The 18,555-nt window shown below is 37.2% G+C and overlaps 3 protein-coding genes across 3 annotated transcripts in view; 2 read left to right on the top strand and 1 right to left on the bottom strand.

Moving 5' to 3' along the window:
* The first annotated feature begins 1,568 nt into the window (after positions 1-1,568).
* Positions 1,569-4,250, top strand: mrps18c (mitochondrial ribosomal protein S18C). Its single transcript, XM_042509868.2, has 6 exons — positions 1,569-1,712; positions 1,911-1,963; positions 3,139-3,222; positions 3,824-3,881; positions 3,965-4,024; positions 4,122-4,250. Exons 1-6 carry the CDS (start codon positions 1,652-1,654, stop codon positions 4,196-4,198), a joined length of 393 nt encoding a protein of 130 aa, XP_042365802.1. The 5' UTR covers positions 1,569-1,651; the 3' UTR covers positions 4,199-4,250.
* A 142-nt stretch (positions 4,251-4,392) lies between these two features.
* Positions 4,393-10,764, bottom strand: abraxas1 (abraxas 1, BRCA1 A complex subunit). Its single transcript, XM_088070890.1, has 9 exons — positions 10,585-10,764; positions 9,267-9,357; positions 8,924-8,960; positions 8,469-8,535; positions 7,761-7,957; positions 6,718-6,837; positions 5,962-6,046; positions 5,736-5,847; positions 4,393-5,186 (listed from the first exon to the last, which is right to left on the bottom strand). Exons 1-9 carry the CDS (start codon positions 10,663-10,665, stop codon positions 4,867-4,869), a joined length of 1,110 nt encoding a protein of 369 aa, XP_087927016.1. The 5' UTR covers positions 10,666-10,764; the 3' UTR covers positions 4,393-4,866.
* Positions 10,765-10,779: 15 nt separating this feature from the next.
* gpat3 (glycerol-3-phosphate acyltransferase 3) overlaps positions 10,780-18,555 on the top strand; it is a 10,367-nt gene continuing 2,591 nt past the window's right edge. The window contains exons 1-11 of the mRNA XM_088070889.1: positions 10,780-10,890; positions 12,062-12,279; positions 12,432-12,498; positions 15,144-15,432; positions 15,722-15,796; positions 16,141-16,230; positions 16,319-16,412; positions 16,502-16,617; positions 16,933-16,988; positions 17,086-17,171; positions 17,981-18,109. Of these exons, the coding sequence (XP_087927015.1) occupies positions 12,136-12,279; positions 12,432-12,498; positions 15,144-15,432; positions 15,722-15,796; positions 16,141-16,230; positions 16,319-16,412; positions 16,502-16,617; positions 16,933-16,988; positions 17,086-17,171; positions 17,981-18,109 (1,146 nt within the window). The 5' untranslated portion in view covers positions 10,780-10,890; positions 12,062-12,135. The remainder of the gene's footprint in view (positions 10,891-12,061; positions 12,280-12,431; positions 12,499-15,143; positions 15,433-15,721; positions 15,797-16,140; positions 16,231-16,318; positions 16,413-16,501; positions 16,618-16,932; positions 16,989-17,085; positions 17,172-17,980; positions 18,110-18,555) is intronic.

The following is an 18,555-nucleotide window of genomic DNA, read 5'->3' as shown; positions in this document are numbered from 1 at the left end:
AACAGCGACATTTCTTCAATCGGCGTCATTTTTAGCCAATTTCAAACTTTATCATTATTAAACCGTGTTAAATAAAAAACAGTGGCTACGTCTCACTGTTAACTAGCTAGCGTCTCAAACCGAGATTTTCTTTTTTTTTTACGTTAAGATTGTGTAAACTGCGAATATGTTACCCAGAATAATGCCGATAACAACAGCATAAGACACGTGTGTGATCGGCGTCATTTTCAGTCAATGTCATGTTTTATCTTTCTTAAAACGCGTAAAACAGTTAACTAGCTAACTCATATTTCTTAAATTACGCCAAAACAGTTAAACACGTCTTCGCTTCGCCGGTTAACTATCTAACGGAGCTACTGAGATTTTCTTACTTTTACTTATTTAGCTGTTATCAACTATTGTATAGTTATGAATTGTCAACATACTAAAAAATGCTTTAATCTTCCTTAAACCTTGTATGAAAAAGGGTTGAACTTTTACCCAGTGCTCAGTATTAAAGTGGGTTAAAAACTGTGAAAATCCACATGGAATCTGGTGGATGTTGCACAGACTGTATATGGCAAGTGGAGCTAACTGTTAATGTTTTCTCACTTTTACCACTTCGGTCATTGGAAACTAATTATAAGTTCCCAAAAATAAAGCCGATATTTGCTGCATAACACACCTGTTCGATCGGCACCGATTTCGGACGTTTTGCACTTAGTCTTTCCTTTACTCAGGTAAAAACAGGTTTAATTGGATTAAAAACAAAAAATCCATATGGGCTCTGGTGAATGGTACATTGACTGTAAATGGCTTTTGGCGCTAGCTGAGAATGTTTCCTTACTTTTACTACTTTATTCATTTAAAAACCCACAATAAAGTTACCAAAATACAGCCGATATTTACTACATAACACACTTATTAAATCGGCACCATTATGGGAGAATTAATCATTTGTGTTCCCTAAAACGCGGTACAAAAGTGTGTGTTACGCTAACGTGGGTAAAAAACAGTAAAGATCCTCATGGACTCTGGAGGATGATCATAGACTGTAAGCGGCTAACGGAGCTAAAAGAAACTGCCTTCTTACTTTTATAAATTAGGTCATTGTAAACCAAAAATTAGTTACCAAAAAGAGACGACACCGATTACATAACACATTTATTAAATCAGCATTTTTTTTTTTAGTAAATTCATACTTTGCCTTCGTTAAACCGCGGTATAAATGTGTTTAACATGCTAATATGAGGTTAAAAAACAGCGAAAATCAATATGGACTCTGGTGAATAGTTTTACAATTTACTTAATGAGACTATATTCGACGTTCCAAACTAAATCACTATTATTTTTTATATTTTACGTTACAAAATGCGCCACCGCGACAATGTTCCTTATTCCGGGGCGATTTCTCTCTTGTCTTGTTTTATCTTTGAAGAGGGTAACATTTAGAGTTTTCCGTAAAAACATAATATTGCATTTACATTGAAAAAATGAAATAAAATAAATCTGCGGACACGAAAAAAAATCATCCATCGCACGGTAATTTATAATTTACTAATTAAGTTATAATTTATGTGATTTTTAATTTTAAAGCGTGGGAACTAATATTCAGAAAACTCGGCGCAGCGAAACTTCCGGTGTGAAACTTCCTGTCCTGTGTCAGGTCAAAATGCTCGCGCTCAGAGGGTTTCAGAGGCTAAAATCGGTTTTATCTCCGCGTGGAAGCTCAGGTAAGACCGCGAGATGACGTGTTATAGTTACAGTTGTTATGTAGTTTATTCAGTGTAACAGTAATCATCGCCACCTGTTTTAATCTTCAGTTTAATTCAATGTTAAAATGCAGGGGAAGCTAATGCTAACGTTAGCCGCAGAGCTGCGGAGATGTTGTTGTTTTTATTTTTTATTATTTTTAATTTTATTTTTTGCAGGTTTTAGAAAAATCTCTGCAGCTTCAGCTGAAGGCCAGCAGGAAGAAAACACGGTGAGTAATTTTATTTTATATTAAATCAATATACTGATGTAGAAGTACAGGAAATATGAAGTATAGTTTTGACTAAATGTATTTATTAGTTTTCTATCAGACTTTAACCCTTTGAAACCTAAAAAAATCAAATAAAAAAATAGAATTGTAAATGAGCAACAAAAGAAGAAATAACCCCAAAATTATCTAATTAATTCAAAAAATATAAACAAAACGAGAAAATAATGAAAATAATGTTCTTTAAATAAAAGAAAACAAGAATCAGAAAAATACTTTAAAATACTGAAATATGGTATTATGATAATTATAAATTTAGTTCTTGGTTTTTTTTCTGTTGTTGCTGTTTGTTAGTTTTTATTTTCTGTGTTTGTTTTTCTCACTGTGTGTTGTTATTGACAGTTGTTGTCGGTTGTTGTTAAAAGTTGTTGTTGATGGTTGTTGTTGTCGGTTGTTGTTGTTGGTTGTTGTTGACGGTTGTTGTTAAAAGTTGTTGTTGTCGGTTGTTGTTGACGGTTGTTGTCGGTTGTTGTTGTCGGTTGTTGTTGACGGTTGTTGTCGGTTGTTGTTGTTGTCGGTTGTGATGGACTCTGATCTTGTTGCTGCTGACGTTATGTTTTGTGTTCTGTCGTCTATCGTTTATGAAAATAAATAAAAATATTTAAAAAATAAATAAATATAGTTTTTTAGCTTTATTTCTTTTTTTTTTATCCCCTCAAGACATTTTTACCTTTTTTTTGTCATTTAAAGTTTTATTGATTTTCTTTCGATCAGACTTTCTTCATTAAAACATCCGACGTAAAAAACAGCAAACACAGAAAACAGAAAAACGTCTAAAATGACACAAACGTTTCACAGATTCAGCGACGTTTACCGAAATGTCACGAACTCTTAAACTGAAATAAACTATTCAAGACTTCAGAAAATTCCCCTTTTGCGTCCTTCACTGGAGACAGACTGTGATAAATAATAATAATAATAATATCTGTTATTTTCTTAGCTTTTCAGATTTTCTAAATCTTCTAATTTATCACAGTTTGTGGATTTGTTGCCTTTTTTCTGCAGTTTTTGAGAGAAATCTCACATTTGCTCAGAGCTCAAAGGGTTAAATAATCACACTGATTATCGCAGTAATAATGAGGTTAAATTAACGTGTTTTTTTTCTCTTCACGTTGAAGTTCGTGAAGATGGAGAATCCGTACAAAGAGCCGGACGGAGGATGTCTCCTCTGCAGCGTCACCGTCGACTACAAGAACACTCAGGTGAGTCAGACCTGCAGCTCCGAAATCCACACGTCCTCAGAGCCTAAAAAGACCCTAAAATCCTGGAAACGTTTGTATATTAATGTATGGATGTTTTTTTAATCGAGTACACACAAGATAAAAAAAAAATTACTTTTTTTTCAAAAAAAAAAATTCAAAACATTTTTTTCTCCTGAAAGAATCAAAACTAGAGGACGAGGTTATACAATTATTAATTTACTTATTATTATTTTTTAAATAAAGAAAAAATATTATTTCTATTATTTATTATTATTATAAATATATATATATATATATATATATATATATATATATATATATATATATATATATATATTTTTTTTTTTTTTTTTTAAGGATTTTGTGGATTCTTGAAAATCGGCAGAAAAAAGATTTTAGCCAAAAAATCAGACTTTATGTCATTTTTTTAACAGCGTGAACTGAAGTGAATCAGTTTGATTTGTTTCCGTTGGTTCTAATAATTTTCATCATTTATGGAAGACAGAAAGCGTCAAACGTTATTAGCGGCGTAAAAATAAAAGCAGACGTTTAAAACATGTATGACGTCAGCGTGTTCACCTGTGTCCCGTCTCGCCTGCAGCTGCTGTCTCAGTTCGTGTCGCCTCACACCGGCAGGATTTACGGCCGTCACATCACAGGTGAGACGCTCAGCGCGCCGCCGCGCCGCCGTCGGCCCGTCCGCAGGCCCATTTAACGTCCTCCGTTTGTCTCTGTCTTCCAGGTTTGTGTGGACGGAAACAAAAAGAAATCTCTAAAGCCATAAAGAAAGCTCACTCTATGGGTACGACTGCTTCCAAAAACCAAATATCGTTTTTAAAAATAAAATAAAATAAATAAAGATGATGTTTTGAAGTAATCTGTGTTTTTGTCGCCCGCAGGTTTCATGTCGGTGACGCACAAACATCCGCAGTTCATGAAGGATCCCAAAGTTTTCCCGATCAAACGTCGAGATTAAAAATTCAGTTTGTTTTCTGTTTTTGTTTGTTTATTAAAGTCGTCCAGCTGAAGTTTCGTCACTCGAATCTTTTCTTCAAAAGTTTTCTTCAAAAATAACAAAAATTGACAAAATATTTTCTTTAAAAAATGCCAAAAAACTACAAAACATGCTAAAATGTTTTTTTAAGGAAAAGAAAAAAAACAAGCAAAAAATTTAAAAAAATCCAGTGTATTTTTTGAAAGATTTACAATTTTTTCTGATAAAAATTAAGTGAAAATCTTTTTAGAAATTTGCCAAAATGAAAAAAAAACAAAAACACGCGACGTTCATTATGAAAATTAGCTCTGAATCGCGGCGCCGTTTCAGCGGCTTTTACTGAACCTGTGAACATGTTAGCACGTTAGCATGTTAGCTCAGAGCGGTGAAGCCTGTTTCTGCAAAATAAAAGTGAATTTATATCAAATAAATTAAAGACGGAAACAAAGTTTAACAAAACACAAAACTTTATCGTCTTTAAACAAACAGCTGAACATCCTGCTGGAGTTAACTCTTTCACGGCTGCTTCAGTCACGTTAAAATAAAACCAACTTTACTTTTTGTGAAAATAAAAAATTAAAAACCTGCTAACGCCGAAATAAACTCCAGAAAACGGAGAACTTACGACAACGCCGCGTCTTATTTTGACATCAGGATCTGCTCTTCCTGCGTTTCCGCTCCCTCCCCGCCGGTGCCGACTCGTTCGGCCTTTTCCGACAGTTTGTCCGGCCCGGCGGCGGCAGCAGCGAGAGCGAGTCCTCGCCGTCCGTCGAGTCCGACTGTTTCAGCGTCGTCGTGTCGTCTGCGTCCTCCTCGGCGACAGGAAACGCCTCGAGGGTTAAAGTCTGTGTGAGGAAGAGAGGCTCGCGGGCGAACAGCGCTCTGATGGCGTCCTGGAGCCGCAGGTTGTTCCTCTGACCGAGTCCATCGAGTCCATCGAGTCTCTCGAGTCTCTCGAGTCCATCGGCGTCTGCAGACGAAAACAAAACCACATAAAGTGTTTTTACTGTTCAGATGAAACAAATGAAACTTTAACTTTTATTCACTTTAACTTACTGCTTTTACACTGATATTATCATCAATAATAAAAAATATTATTATTAATATTAATATCAATAATGTTTCTCCGAATGTTCAGATTTAGTTACAGTTTTTTAGCTGATAGATTTTGAATGTTGAGCTCATTTTTTTCCTCAAATCTGAAAAAGAAATTAATGTAATAAAAAAAACATGTTATATGTAACTGTAAAAATAACGGTTTAATAAAAAATGTAAAACTTATTTTTGTGATCCTTTAAATTTTTAACAGGTAAATATAAAATCTGAATGTTACGATAATAAGTCTAAATGTTATATAATGAACATGCTGAATCTAAATGTCAGTTGTTAAATGAAATGTTTGTTGAAATGAATTTTTTAATCTTAATATTAAATTGAAATATTGACTCTAAATGTCATATCAAATATATATTTTTTTAATTTTATTTATATTATATTTATATTTTACTTATTTATTTACCTTTTCCCGCCGAGTTCTGCTTCTTCTCGCCGAGTTTCCTCTTCAGAGACGAAACTTCAGCCTGCAGAGTTTCTACCAGACGCTCGCTCTCCTCCACCTGCCCGCACGCTCTCTGCACAACACACAGGTTAAACACACACACGCACACACACACACACACACACACACACACACACACACACACACACACACACACACGCACGCACACGCACACACACACACTCACCTGCAGCTCCGCCTGCAGAGAGTCGTTCATGGCGTTCACGTCGTTCACCTCCCTCAGCAGCCCGTTAGACGAGAAGAATTTAGAGCTGCAACAAAATACATATTACTGTTATTTGTATCATTATTTTAAATATGTTAACAAAACAATAATAAAAGTATTAATTTTAAATATTAATGTTTAATCTAAATGTTATTCGAAATACATAATAATATGGCTGCGTCAGCTTGGAAATATTAATCTAAATGTTAAATTTTAAATCTAAATATCACAAATGTAAATGTTACATATTTAATCTATTTTATTTAAAAAATTCAGCTTGAAGATATTAATCTAATTTAAATCTTAAGTTTAAAAGTTTAATCAAAGTATTAAATGTAAATGTTAAGTATTACACATTAATGTTAAATTTGAAATCTAAATGTTAAATCAACATTTTACTCAAAATATTTTTGGCTTATCAGTCAGAAAATATCAGTCTAATGTCAAATCTAAATTTTATTAAAACTATATTTGCAGTATCAGCTAGAAAATATTAATTTATGAAATCTAAATGTCAAATTTAAAATCTAAATGTTAAATCAAAGTAAGAATGAGAAATCTAAATTCTGTTTATATTTCAGTTTCAGAATCACGAAATCCAACGAAAATGAACTTCAGCAGCTGACGTCAGTTATGATTTTAAATCAAACTTCTTATTATTGATTAAAAATAAAGAAGATATTTTGGGAGAGTGTAAGCTTTTTTCCCAGCAGGCACCTGTGATTCTTCATGGTGGCGTTGTATCCGGCCGCGGAGCACGGCGCCGACACCTTCCAGTACGCCAGCTGCTCCAGTAAACCCAGATTACTGACCAGCACGGGGACGTTGATGAACTGCCTTCAAAAGACGTGAAACTTTATTAAAATTCATTTATTAACGTCACAGCTCAGAAACACACTCACACGTCCGTTTATTTGGATTTTTTTAAATTTGCTGAATCAGGTTTTACGAGTTTTACATTATTTATTTGATTTACTTAATTTTTCTTTTTTCCTTCAGTTGAAACTTGATATTTATTGTAATTATTTATGTGGTTGTTATCAATGAAAAGCTCCTTTCAGTACGCCAGTTTGTTTTTTGCATTTTATTGTTTTTTATTATTTTTATCGTGTTTTAGAGTTTCTGTTTCTGAAGTTGAAGCCGTCACATCTTTTATTTTTATTTCTATTGGCTGAAACTAAAAATGAGAAAAATTAAAGAAAATAATTTTCAAAAAGGACAATTAATGGGTTAATGGTAAGCACACATACATTTTATTTTTTTTATTTTATGTTTCTTTTAGAGCCTCATCTATTAATTATCATCACTGATGTGCTGCCAAATATTTTCTTGATTAAATTGATTTTTATTCCTGTATTATTTTTCATGTATTACTTAGATTTTTTTAGATTGTTGTCCACTGATCGGTCTGTTTTTCTGCTCATTTTGTGTCATATATTTTTGTTAATTTTTCAAATTTGAGTTATTGAATTATGTTAGCTTCCCCTGACTCTCCTTCTGTTTTTATTTTATTTTTCCCATTTTTTTTATTGTTTGTTTTTCAGTTTTTTGTTTGTGCAAATAAAAGTAATACTAATAAAAAGAAGTGAAATAAAATAGTCAAAAGCACTAAAACTGACTTCTCGCGTTTCGCTTTTTATCTAAAACTCAAAAACATTAATTTTAAAATGTAATAAAAGAGAAAAAGCTTCTGTGTGTGAAGTTGGAGCCGCGACACGTTTCGGTGTCAGTTTTTTCGGTGTCAGTTTTTTCGGTTTTACCGGCTGCGTGAGATGAAGGCGGCGTACTCCATGCGGTGGGTGGAGCCTGCGGCCGTCACCCTGCTGGGCGTCAGCAGCAGGAAGATCATGTGCGGGTTGGACAGAGACGTCTTCAGCGTCTCGTGGACGATCTTTTCTCTGAAGGTCATCTGTTGATCCGAGTTCCTGCGCTGTCGGTACCAGCCGATGACGTTCTCCTGTTTAAACGCACGGAGAACGTGTTTAATACGCTATAATAAATGCTGTAATTTTGGTGATTTTTCTTTGGCAGGACTGTGGAATAAATACGTAAAATAAAATAAAATATAAGGCAGTCATAAAATAAACCCACCAAAAAAAGTACAAATAATTTTTTTAAAAAATTGCCAAGTTTTTCAAGAAAAAAAGCCTTTGTAAAAAATTACCAAGACTTTAAAAAATTAATTCAATTTTAAAACTCAAAAGAAAAACAAAAAGCCAGAACTTTTAAAAGGAAAAAAACCCACAAAATTTTAAAAAGAAAAAAAGATTTTAAGAAAAAAATCCCACCTACTAATATTTTGACATCACAATAATAACTAAAAAGTTTCAGTGTAAAAAAAGGTGCAAATATGCATTAAAAAACAAAAACAAAAGGGGGGATCTCCCTCTGTGGAGGTCCAGGTTAAGACCCCAGTGTCCTCAAATATTATAATATATATTATAATATTTAAATGTTTGATGTTTTACCTGCTTATTGTTGGCCAGGAGTTTCTTCACAGCGTCCACGTTCACGTCTCCGACACTGTTGTAGAAGCTGCAAACACAGAGATCAGGACAAAACGCAACAGTAAAATCAAAACGCAACATTAAAATCAAAATGCAACATTAAAATCAAAATGCAACATTAAAATCAAAATGCAACATTAAAATCAAAATGCAACATTAAAAACTCTGCTTAAATGAGATCTGCAGCCATGTTTCATTTGCCAAATGAAATAAGTCTGAGATCAGAAAAAAAAACATTTAAAAAGAATTAATCCAAAAATTTAAAAAAAAATTAAATAAAAAAGCCATTTTTTTAAAGAAACAAAAAACAATTTTTGTTTTAAATATCACCAAAAAAATTTAAAAGAAAAAGAAAATCCCAAAATTTTAATGAACAAAAAAAATCACCAAATATTAATATCATCTCCTGTACTCACTCGTTGAGTTTGTGGCTGGCGATGTGCTTCTGGATGTCTGTTTAAAGAAATAAAGATTTATAATAATGTAACAAAAAGAGCTGCATCACACCAATATTTAACCTACTGTAGTTTGTTTGTGCCCATTTATTTCAGTTCTCGTTAACAATTTTTCAAGAGGAACACTCTGAATAAAGAATAAATAATTAAGGCATATTATAAAATGAAAAACTATAGACTTTAAAGGTTAAAATCAAACGTATCACAACATTTTAAAGCATGTAAAAACGAAGCGTAGGTTGGTTTATAGTAATATTAGTATTTCCATTTCTTCTTCTGTGTCGTGAAAACTGGACAAACTTACTGTAGATTTCCTCGATGTGAATGTGATCCGCCTGAGAGTCGCTGATGGTGATCTGCTCCTCAAATTTACTCTCTCCGAGGATCAGACCCTCCTGCAAAGAGACGGCAAACAGAAAAACCACAGTTTAAAATGTCGTGATTATGTGTTGGATATTATTATTACAGTGTGATGTTGACCTGAGCTGTGTGCTCATTATTACTGTTATACTTCATTAAGAGTTCACTGTGGTCCGATTTATCCAACATGACACGTATTTATAACAACAGCTTCTTAAACCTTTAAATAAATAATAAATACAGATATGCACGGACCCAAATTTAGTTTAATAAAAAGAAAACAAGCCTAACATTGGAGCATTTTCTTAGTTTTTCGTAAAGATGTTCCAGATATGAGGAAAATCTAAACCACCCAGTGCTTTCAACAAACACTACCATTGAAAAAATAAATTATTCTATGCAGGAAGACAGTGACACAATATATATATAAATAATCATTTGTTGCAATACAAAGTCCAAATAATAATAGTAAAAATACTAATGAACCTCCTATGACCCTGTGTCCTTATATTAGGACTTAAAAATATATCTTTAAAATATTACTAATATTTTATTAGACTTAATTGTGACTATTAAATAAATACCCAGTGTCCCCATATGAGGACATCACTTTATTTATTTATCTAATAATGTATTTATTATTATTATTATTATTTACAATGTTTATTTTAAAAAGTACTTATTGTGTAAAGGTAATGTTTAGTTAATTGTACTGATTAAGTCGTACTAATCCTAAAAAGGAGAAATTAAAAGTTCATGCTAAACAAAAGCTCTGGCTGTAAATACTGCTCCACCACAGTAGTGGGCGGTAACTGGGCGCCAGTTATTTATGGTAATATTACACACAAATACACACACGCTTGTTAATTATAAACGTGCCGAAATCAGCAGCGGAGCCGCATTAAATTTGAAACGTATTTAGTTTTATTTCACAAGTTACATGTACTTGACCATAATCGAATTTAGGTTAAATTTGACGTTTTTTGAACGGGGTCTGGTGTGTCCGGACTGTTAGCTTGGTTTTAAAAGTTGCTGAAATAACGTGGCGGGAATTTCAGCTTCACTTAACCAACAAAAACCTTTTCCGTGTTCAAAAACCGTTATAATTAAACTATTACACAAATAATAATCATTGTAAAAGTTTGTTCACAATGTTGGGTCGTTACTGTTCTGTTTGCTAGCCTCCCTTGTTAAACATGTAAAGTAACCGCCCGCCGGGGTCCACTGAAAAAACATCAAATTTAATGAAATGTGTTTCTCACCACGTCGGAATCGCAGTTTACATGCTGGAACATGAGAGAAGCTAAAACTATCCCAGACATACGGACCGTCGGCTCCGCCATGATACCTGTTAGCCACCGATGGATGAGCCAGAAGCGTTAAAGAAGCGCAAAACAGCCGCAGTGTTAAAAAATCTGCGTTTTTCTAGCGCAGTCCGCCATTAGTGGTCTGCGCTAACGGAGGGGCGGGTTTTAAAGACAGACGGCGCCTCACGCTGGGACAGACAGACACCGTTTCCCTGCTGGAAGAGGACATAAAACTCTGCCGGGACTGTCTCACTGTCTCAGGTATTTATTTCAATGTCCATATACGTGTTGGCTGTTGTTTGTGTCACTGTTGTTCGGTTTGTAGTTTGCTTTAGTTAACATAACAGTCAACACTTCGACTAACGGTCCGAACACTTTTCCCTCAGCGAGTGTCCAGAGATACACACATACTCACATTACGTACGTTTACTGCTACTCACATTACGTACGTACATTTACTGCTACTCACATTACGTACGGTTACTGCTACTCACATTACGTACTTACTTTTACTGCTATTCACATTATGTACATTTACACTCACATTACGTACATTTACTGCACCTCACATTACGTACATTTACAGCTACTCACATTACGTACGTACATTTACTGCTATTCACATTACGTACATTTACAGCTACTCACATTATGTACATACTGCTTACATTTACTGCTACTCACATTACATACATTTACTGCTACTCACATTACGTACTTACATTTACTGCTACTCACATTACATACATTTACAGCTACTCACATTACGTACGTACATTTACTGCTATTCACATTACGTACGTACATTTACTGCTACTCACATTACGTACATACATTTACTGCTATTCACATTATGTACATTTACAGCTACTCACATTACGTACATACATTTACTGCTATTCACATTATGTACATTTACAGCTACTCACATTACGTCCATACTGCGTACATTTACAGCTACTCACATTACGTATGTACATTTACTGCTACTCACATTACGTACATTTACAGCTACTCACATTACGTACATTTACAGCTACGCGCTGGAGCAGGCTGTCGATCATGTAATATAATGAAAAGATAATAATTAATATAATAATTCCGCTTACTATTATTTCCCTGATCATGATCTTTTTGCTTTATCCTGAATTGTGCAGTAATTTGAAAAGTCTGTTTAAATGTGAGAGCTGTTAATTAATAATCAGTAATCGGTCTGATGATCTGTGATAATTGTGGTATCACCTTGAAGATGGTTTACAGCAGGAGTATTCAACTAATTAATGTTATTTTTTAAACTTCCCAGCATTATATACAAATTAAAAGCTCCATCGTGAACAAACTTCAGGTACATTTAAGCACATTGTGCTGATAATAGGCCAACCTCTCCTGACGTGATGACGTCATACTACAGTGACTTTGATGCTGTGTGCAGATGATGGCGTGACCCCGGAGCTGCTGAGTCGTGACCCCGGAGCTGCTGAGTCGTGGTTGCCTCACCTGTCAGCGATGGAGGACCTGTGGAGTTTGGCCGTGAGCGTGTTTCAGGTGTGGATGTTTGTGGTGGTGTTCCTCATCATGCTGCCCGCCATGTTCGGCCTCTCTCTGGGGGTCACCGGCGTCTACATCCAGATCCTGGTCCAGATCCTGGAGGTAACAGAAACAGAGTTCAGCTGCAGACAGTGTGTCCTCAGGAGAGCGTGTAGTCGCCCTCTTCCCTCCTTACTTCACATGTTTGAACAGTTAGGAAATCTGCAGCAGCAGGCAGCGTGTCAGAGGTCATCTGAAAATAACTGTCTTTGTAGTGGGCCACCGTACGGATCCAGAGAGGACGGCAGCAGCAGCCCGCTGTCCCCGTGCCTCTGCCCAACGGTGAGTCCCTCTGCTTTATGTTTACAAGCTGTCTGTCCATCTGTACATCTCAGTCTCTTTATCTATATCTCAAGAACACTGAGAGGGACTTTCTTTAAATGTGGCACAAACGTTTATTTGGAATCAAAGGTGAACTGATTAGATTTTGACAGACAAAGGTCACTGTAACCTTGCTTCCATGTCATTCTTTTGAACGCAATATCTCAAGAACACCTTAAGGGAATTTTTAAAACTTGGCACAAACGTCCACTTGGACTCCACCATGAACTCCACAATGAACTGATTAGATTTAGGTGGCCAAAGATCGTTGTAACCTTGCATCTGTCAAATCTTCATGAATGCAATACTTCAAGAACATCTCAGAAGAACTTCTTCAAATTTGGCACAAACATCCACTTGGACTTAGTGATGAATTAATTAGATTTGGCAGTCAAAGGTCAAGGTCACTTTTGCCTTGCATCTATGTCATTCTTTTCAATATGATATCTCAAGAACACCTAGAGGGATTTTTTTCAAATTTGGCACGAACGTCTACATGGACTCCACAATGAATTCCACAATGAACCAATTAAATTTAAGTGGTTAAAGGTCAAAGATAACTGTTACCTTGCAATCGTCTAATACTCGTGAATGCAATATCTCAAGACCACATTGTCCAAAGGTCAAAGTCACTTTGACTTTGTTTGTTCCTTTGTCTAATCCTTGTGAACGCAATATTTGACACAAACATCCACTTGGACTCAACAACAAATTAATAGGATTTTGGTGGTCAGAGGTCAAAGATCACTGTTACCTTGTGTTGGTCTAATCCCTTTGAACACAATATCTAAAGACCACCCCAAGGCAAACTCTTTAACTATGGCACAAATGTCCACTTGGGCTCAATGAACTGATTACATTTTGGGAGTCAAAGGTCAAATATTAATTTTACCTTGCATCCCTCTAATCCTTGTTAATCTCAAGAACTCCTCAAGGGAATTTTCTTTCAATTTGGCACAAATGTATGCTTGGATTAAACAATGAACAAATTAGATTTTGGCATTCAAAGGTCACTAAAAGCTCGCCTGTCTAATTCTTGCAATATCTCAGAAATGTCCTGAGGAAATGTCTTCAAATTTGGCACAAACGTTCACTTGGACTCAACAATGACCTGATGAGGATTTTTTTTTTACGTCGTAGCTCTGGTCTTCGATGGGGAGGCTTCTAAATTCAGAAAATTATCTAAATCTGAATTCAGTGAATAAAAAAAATATCAAGCAGATTCAGAATCTGTGAAACATGAGTCAGTCATGAGTGTTGAAGCAGCAGCTCGACTTCCTCGTTATGTCGTGCTGCGTGAGGGATTTGTTTCGGCTGCAGTTGGAGATCATGTGACGACCCGTGTGTGCGTGTGTGTGTGTGTGTGTGTGTGTGTGTGTGTCGGGGTACAGCATTAAAAACACACATTAGGTCTCACAGTGATGAGGCAACAGCAAATTACACAACTGTAGTCAAACAGTGAAACACTGACGCTGTGTGTGTGTGTGTGTGTGTGTGTGTGTGTGTGTGTGTGTGTGTGTGTGTGTGTGTGTGTGTGTGTGTGTGTGTGTTTGCCAGGCCCACTACAAGTTTTTAACCCTTTAACACCTGGACCAACATCAGTTTTCTTGTGCTGCATTCAGATGTCTTTCACAAGCATTTAAACCTTAAAACCTGAGAAAATATGTTTGATTCTTTATTTATTTATTTTTCAGGGAAATGCAATAAGCAACCTGGCAGGAAAAGTTCAGAGAATTAGGGGAAAAAGAAGGAAAAAAGAAAATGCCCTTAAATAGCATATATATATATATATATATATATATATATAAATATATATATATATATATATATATATATATATACACATTAAAAAAACAGACAAAATATAAAAAAAAAAAAACTATACATATAAATATTTTCAAAATTTTGTAAAAAAAAAAAAAAAAAAAGGTTTTCTTTATTTAAAAACATAGTGGCATCATGGGAAAAAGATGGCATTTAAAGGGTTAGAAAATCTGAAAATGTATGAATATTTGCTATCTATTATTAGGACTGATGTTGGTTAAAAATAAACTCAACTGAAGTAGAAAAAAATCTGAATGTATAATATTTTATTGTTGGCAGAGCGATACGAGTGTGTGTGATATTAAGTAACTCTGGCGCAGACTGTTGTTTAAAGTTGTTAACACGTGACTCGTTTATAAAACGTCTGAGTATTTAACAGAAATAAGGATCATCAGCTGCAGAGAGGTTTTATTAATAACGTAAACGCTTGTTTCTGTGACGAGAAGCTTGAAATGAGATTAACACGCTGCGGCGCAGGAACAGAGCGCGTTATGTTCAAACACAAAGTCTGAGGATCACGAGGGCGCCGACCGCTCACTGACGATTAACCCCTTCACGCACAGCGGAGGTCTCCTGAGGTCGTCTTCTGCTGACACTCTCTCGAGTTTATTCCTACGTAAAAACCAAATCCTGCACGTTTTTATAGCTCTGTGATTTTAGGACGTTTCTGTTGGCTCTCGTCTGATCAGTACATCAGCTGATGTATTGATATCAGCTGATGTATTGATGAGTTCATAGTCAGCTGATGTTTCAGTGAGTTTAACCCCTCGGTGTCTGCTCAGGGATCATTGAGCGGGCGGGCGGCTCCATGGAGGAGGAGATGGGGCAGCTGCGGCGCTCCGGCTCTCCGGCAGAGGGCGAGTTTTCGCTCAGCGACGTCTTCTACTTCTCTAAGAAAGGTTTGGAGAGCATCGTGGACGACCAGGTGACGCAGCGCTTCTCCTCCGAGGAGCTGGCCTCCTGGAACCTCCTCACCAGAACCAACCAGAACTTCCGCTACATCAGCCTCCGCCTCACCGTCATCTGGGGGCTCGGCGTCTTCGTGCGCTACTGCGTCCTCTTCCCGCTCAGGTCAGAACCTGTTGTTTCTTAAAAAGGGTCATCAGGTCCAGTTTTAGGTTTCAGTGAAGCGGACTGATCCTTTAACTCCAGTCAGACTCCATCATGCCTCCTCACTGCTCCTCTCTGCTCCTCACTGCTCCTCTCTGCTCCACACTGCTCCTCACTGCTCCTCTCTGCTCCTCTCTGCTCCTCACTGCTCCTCACTGCTCCTCTCTGCTCCTCTCTGCTCCTCACTGCTCCTCTCTGCTCCACACTGCTCCTCACTGCTCCTCTCTGCTCCTCTCTGCTCCTCCTGCAGGATCACTCTGGCCCTCATCGGCCTCTCCTGGCTCGTCATTGGGACCGTGCTGGTTGGATTTATGCCTAACAGCAGGTACGGCAACACAGCAGCAACTCACATCAACACAGCAGCAACTCACATCAACAACTCACATCAACACAGCAGCAACTCACATCAACACAGCAGCAACTCACAGCAGCAACTCACAGCAACACAGCAGCAACTCACAGCAACACAGCAGCAACTCACAGCAACACAGCAGCAACTCACAGCAACACAGCAGCAACTCACAGCAACACTATAAAACAATAAAGAAGAACTGGCTAAATATAAGATAATTTCTATAATATGTTATATATTTAATGCGTCCTGTGTCAGTGTGAACTGACTAAATGTACGATGTATAATTTTGACGATAAATATTTCGTGTGCTTCAGTGTGAAGAACTGGCTGAGCGAGCTGGTCCATCTGACCTGTTACAGGATCTGCGCCCGAGGACTCTCAGCCACCATCCACTACCACAACAGGTCAGTGACTCGTCGACCTCTGACCTCTCATTCACCGCCGGAGACACGTCTCCTGACGCGTCTCCTGACGCGTCTTTTTTACCTGCAGGGAGAACAAACCTCAGAAAGGAGGAATCTGCGTCGCCAATCACACGTCGCCCATCGACGTGGTGATTCTGGCCAACGACGGCTGCTACGCCATGGTGAGCGTGAGCAGCTGACGGCTCCGTGTTGTTGTTTTATTCAGCTGTTTGGACGCGGTGATGTCACTGCCCTGTGCTCCCGTCCTCAGGTGGGTCAGATCCACGGCGGCCTGATGGGGGTCATCCAGAGGTCCATGGTGAGGTCGTGTCCTCACGTTTGGTTCGAGAGGTCGGAGATGAAGGACCGCCACACTGTGACCAGCAGGTGAGACTGCAGCGAGTCCGTCTGCAGGAAATATCATCATAAATCATTTATTTTGGGGAAATAAATAAAAATGAAAATAGGGAAATAAATGTATTTTTTTTAAATAAGTAAAAATACATTTTAAAAAATACTAAAAATAAATAATTTCATACATAATCAAAAAGAAAGTAAATAAATAAGGGTGAGGGAAAGGGAGAAATAATACAGGAATGAATGATTGCATTTAAAAATTTAGACACTAAAATCAATTTATAGATGATAAAAATAATAAAAAATCAGAGTGAAACACACCTGCTGACACTTCTCTCTCCGCAGGCTCAGAGCTCACGTCGCAGCAAAGACCAAACTTCCCATCCTGATTTTTCCTGAAGGTCAGAGTCTGCTGAGCCGACGCTCGTCATGTGACCAGCATCATTTCGGTGGTTTTGCGGTGGTTCTTTTTTTTAACTTCTCTCTGGTTTTTAACAGGAACCTGCATCAACAACACTTCAGTCATGATGTTCAAGAAAGGAAGCTTTGAGATCGGAGGGACCATCTACCCCGTCACAATAAAGGTACAACTCATGAAGATTCAATCCCAGAAATTACATAAAGGAAATTATTTTGGTGACTTGTGACATCAGGCCTCATGAAGCAACTCTCCTAAAATTATTTTCTATTTTTTCTTAATTTGCACGCAAGAGAAAAAATAAGAGAAGTCGACTAAACACTCCACCGCGGAGTCCGACATCATCATGCAAAAATATTTCAATACATTTAAAAAACTGAAGGATTTTATATATATATATATATATATATATATATATATATATATATATATATATATATATATATATATATAATAAATTAAATAAATGAATCAAATTTATTTTTTAAAATTAAAAGAAAAACAAAAAATATAATAAATTATAATTTAATAAATTAAAAGGAAAAGCAGCAGGTCCTCACACATACAGTTGACATGAGAAGCTGGACCGGTATTTTATTTAATTATTTATTTATTTGTTTTATGCAAAATAACTTTGAAAATAATTAAAAAAAAGTTGCCAGTTAATTTTCTCATTAATGGGCATTTTTTCTTTTTTGTTGTAGCTGCACTTGTGTATTTTCATGGTTTTGGTTTGTGTGGTTTGTGGAGACGGAGTTTGTTTCTTCGGGTCACTGAAATGTCTCGGAAACGTCGTCTAAATCTGATGAAATGATATCTGTGTCATTTGAAACGCTCCTGTCCGAGCTCGGTCAGATTGCTCTCAAACACTCGTGAAACAAAAAACAAGACTAAAACCGGCAAAGACCAGAAGATTTGTCGGTGTGTCGTTTCTCCGTGAGGCGCCGCGTCTCATTTTGTCTCCGTGTGTCTCAGTACGACCCTCGCTTCGGAGACGCCTTCTGGAACAGCGGCAAATACAACATGGTCAGTTACCTGCTGAGGATGATGACCAGCTGGGCCGTCGTCGTCAACGTGTGGTACCTGCCCCCCATGACCATACAGGTACACCGCCACCCCAGAGTCCTCCTCAGAGTCCTCCTCAGAGTCCACCTCAGAGTCCACCTCAGTCCACCCCAGAGTCCTCCTCAGTCCACCCCAGAGTCCTCCTCAGAGTCCTCCTCAGAGTCCTCCTCAGTCCTCCTCAGTCCACCCCAGAGTCCTCCTCAGAGTCCACCTCAGTCCTCCTCAGAGTCCACCTCAGAGTCCTCCTCAGTCCACCCCAGAGTCCTCCTCAGAGTCCACCTCAGAGTCCTCCTCAGTCCACCCCAGAGTCCTCCTCAGAGTCCTCCTCAGAGTCCACCTCAGAGTCCTCCTCAGTCCACCCCAGAGTCCTCCTCAGTCCACCCCAGAGTCCTCCTCAGAGTCCACCTCAGAGTCCTCCTCAGTCCTCCTCAGTCCACCCCAGAGTCCTCCTCAGAGTCCACCTCAGTCCTCCTCAGAGTCCACCT

This window comes from Plectropomus leopardus, chromosome 20 (genome assembly GCF_026936395.1).
Source record: "Plectropomus leopardus strain MGB_pleo_1.0 chromosome 20, ASM2693639v1, whole genome shotgun sequence".
Taxonomy (NCBI): domain Eukaryota; kingdom Metazoa; phylum Chordata; class Actinopteri; order Perciformes; family Serranidae; genus Plectropomus; species Plectropomus leopardus.
Note: the sequence above shows the minus strand (reverse complement) of the source record. Positions and strands in the feature narration are given on the sequence as shown.

Excerpts from the sequence above, each read along its gene's own strand:
- mrps18c (XM_042509868.2), top strand. The coding sequence starts at position 1,652 with ATGCTCGCGCTCAGAGGGTTTCAGAGGCTAAAATCGGTTTTATCTCCG. Across the intron at positions 3,223-3,823 it reads TCGACTACAAGAACACTCAG|CTGCTGTCTCAGTTCGTGTC; the intron begins GTGAGTCAGACC and ends TCTCGCCTGCAG. Across the intron at positions 3,882-3,964 it reads TTACGGCCGTCACATCACAG|GTTTGTGTGGACGGAAACAA; the intron begins GTGAGACGCTCA and ends TCTGTCTTCCAG.
- abraxas1 (XM_088070890.1), bottom strand. The coding sequence starts at position 10,665 with ATGGCGGAGCCGACGGTCCGTATGTCTGGGATAGTTTTAGCTTCTCTC. Across the intron at positions 8,961-9,266 it reads TCACATCGAGGAAATCTACA|ACATCCAGAAGCACATCGCC; the intron begins GTAAGTTTGTCC and ends TTCTTTAAACAG. Across the intron at positions 8,536-8,923 it reads GCCAGCCACAAACTCAACGA|CTTCTACAACAGTGTCGGAG; the intron begins GTGAGTACAGGA and ends CTGTGTTTGCAG.